This window comes from Saimiri boliviensis, assembly GCF_048565385.1.
Source record: "Saimiri boliviensis isolate mSaiBol1 chromosome 19 unlocalized genomic scaffold, mSaiBol1.pri SUPER_19_unloc_3, whole genome shotgun sequence".
In the NCBI taxonomy this organism is placed as follows: domain Eukaryota; kingdom Metazoa; phylum Chordata; class Mammalia; order Primates; family Cebidae; genus Saimiri; species Saimiri boliviensis.
In genome coordinates, this window is record NW_027412504.1 from 659,405 (window position 1) to 661,863 (window position 2,459).

The 2,459-nt window shown below is 45.5% G+C and overlaps 1 protein-coding gene across 2 annotated transcripts; it reads left to right on the plus strand.

Annotated features, from left to right (window-relative positions):
- The first annotated feature begins 418 nt into the window (after positions 1-418).
- On the plus strand, positions 419-2,026 carry LOC141583323 (protein FRG2-like). 2 transcript variants are annotated; one of them, XM_074392555.1, is made up of 4 exons: positions 419-596; positions 856-933; positions 1,155-1,232; positions 1,527-2,026. In XM_074392555.1, exons 1-4 carry the CDS (start codon positions 419-421, stop codon positions 2,024-2,026), a joined length of 834 nt encoding a protein of 277 aa, XP_074248656.1. The 2 variants fall into 2 exon arrangements, with proteins under 2 accessions (XP_074248656.1, XP_074248657.1); XM_074392556.1 differs by having other exon boundaries at positions 859-933.
- The last annotated feature ends 433 nt before the right edge of the window (positions 2,027-2,459 follow it).

Consider the following 2,459-nt stretch of genomic DNA (forward strand, 5'->3'; position numbering starts at 1 on the left):
ACTATGTATAATAAATTCTCTTTCTGTGCAAAATATATAACATGTGTCAATATAAGTATGTCTAATTCTGCATTTTGAACGATGAACAGGGTCATAAATACTTGCATAGGAACTGAGACAGAAATCAGAAGGAATCATTCCCCGATCTTGTGATCCATGTGCTCCTGGTTCTTTGTTTTCTTGACACTATGACAGGATTCTGAAAATGTCTCCTTTTAACTGTGTCTAGGTCCCCCGCAGAACTACAGTAAGAAACTTCTTATTGAGGCTCTAATAAGCAATAGAAAGGAAAAAACTGTTCAGCCAATAAGAGTAAGCCACGCCCAGCCGAGGGAGGTATAAAAGGCAAGTTCAGTCAGCTAACCCACACTCCGCATTTGGACGTGTAAGAGAGAGCACCTTTCACTTGAGCTTCAACATGGGAAGGGGAAATGAAGACTCTGATCTCCACTGCTCCTCTATCCAAATCTCCACAGTCCAGCCCCATTTCCAGCAGATCTCCTTTACAGAAAAGGGCTCAGATGAGAAGAAACCATTCAAAAGAAAAGACAACACCACCTCCTCTCAATCCAATGAGAAGCACATACAAACGCAAGGTAAGCCCTTGGGCTGTTTCTATGGAGGCTGGAAGGAGGGCTGGAATCAGAGATACTGAGCTGTGTGTCTTTGTTAGGGTTTTATTTTGAGATTGGGGATGGGAAATGGTTTAGTATCCTCAGAGGGCTTTGAGAAATGTGTTCATTCATGACATTGGCAGAAGAGTTTCACTTGGAAGACTGTCCGCACACATGCATCAGAGATAGACTATGGGACTCTGTCTAGGGAGAGGTGAGTTACTTAAACTTTCTTTTGCAGTAGAATCGGAGCCCAATCCAAATGAGGAGAATTCTGAGGAAACCACACTGAACGCCGGAAACAACACTGCTGGATCAGGTAAGATCTGACTCTTTCAAGGTGGGAAGGGACAGGGCAGCACCACAGGCTTCCCTAGCAAGGAAACGGGTAGCTCCTTGGCAGCCAGAGCCGGACAGATTTTGGACACTGAAGAACAGTGGGGTTTGGTGGTAACCTGAGCTCCTGAGTGTCCAGGATGGACTTTGAATTTCAGGGTGTTCAGTTGGAGGCACTTTCTCAAACTCTCATTGTATCCACAGAACCAGAGTCCAGCTCATGTCAGGGAAATTGCAGGAAAAGAACAATCAGTTCCAAGGAGAGCTGCCAAGACAGAGCAGGTAGGATCCTGGTGTTTTTTGTTGGTGGTGGTGTTTGTTTTGTTTTATTTTGCCCCAATGGGCAAATAATTAGAAAACTTTTATACGAGGCTTGAGCAAGAAGAGAATTATTTAGTGACAAGAAAATTTTTGAGATCTTAGCATCCAGAATATATTTGGGGACTCAGAAGGGGTTCAGCCTCACTTTATTCCAGGGGGAGAGACAAGTGGGGTTTACCTGAGCACACAGGAGTTTCCAGAAATGAGGGTCTGTGGGAACTGTTCTGGCGAGTCTCTCACATGCTTTCTCTGTAGGGAACTGTCCAGAAGAGGAGCGCAGCTCAACAATGAAAAAAAAGTCGAAGTTCTCCACTGCTGTGCACAACAGTGAAATCCAGGAGACCTGTCATACCCACCATAGGAGACATTTGAGGGCTCACACTGGACACAGCAAGCAGCACAGGTCTCAGGCACTAGGAGTTCAACCACCGTCACTTCAAAAAAGCTTGGTGACCTCCGTGCGAGCTATATCGGAGGCTATTTATCAAGACCTAGCCCAGGTGTGGGCACAGCTCATCCATTCTCCACTGACCTGGGAGCAGTTCACATGGCTCACTCAGCTCCGGGGGGCTCTGTGTGCTCATGTGCAGACCTTCTATGCCATGGCCATGCAGGCAGCTTATGCCTTCCCCGCTGAGGACTGGCTTGTCCCAGACACACTGCCTGATCCTGGGGATTCATCCCTAGATAGAGAAGTCCACCCTGTCCCTGGCCAGGAGATAACTGAGCCTGTCAGTGGATCAGATGAGGCTTGAGCTGCAAGCACCCTGACCCTGTTCAGCAGAGGATGCAGCTCTGGGAATGAGAACACGGACCTGCTACTTCTGACTCTTCCAGATGACCAGCAGTGACGATTTTAGATGCACGGTGTTAATACATGACAGAACCTGAAGCAGTCACAGAAAAGAAACTTGAACAATATACTCAGAATGGTAAGCCCTGCATTTTGCAGAGGGCTAAGGCTACAGGCTGATTTTATACTTCATGTTAGACATTTGGTGCCTTTTGGATATCTGATGACAGTCATGCATTTATATGTAATCAGGAAAATATGATAATGTAATCATATTATTTGCATATTTTAGATTTTAGGAAAGTAAATATAAAATTATATGCCTTCTTTTTTGAGACAGTGTCTTGCTATGTTACTCAGGCTGAAGTGCAGTGGCACAATCTTAGCTCACTGCA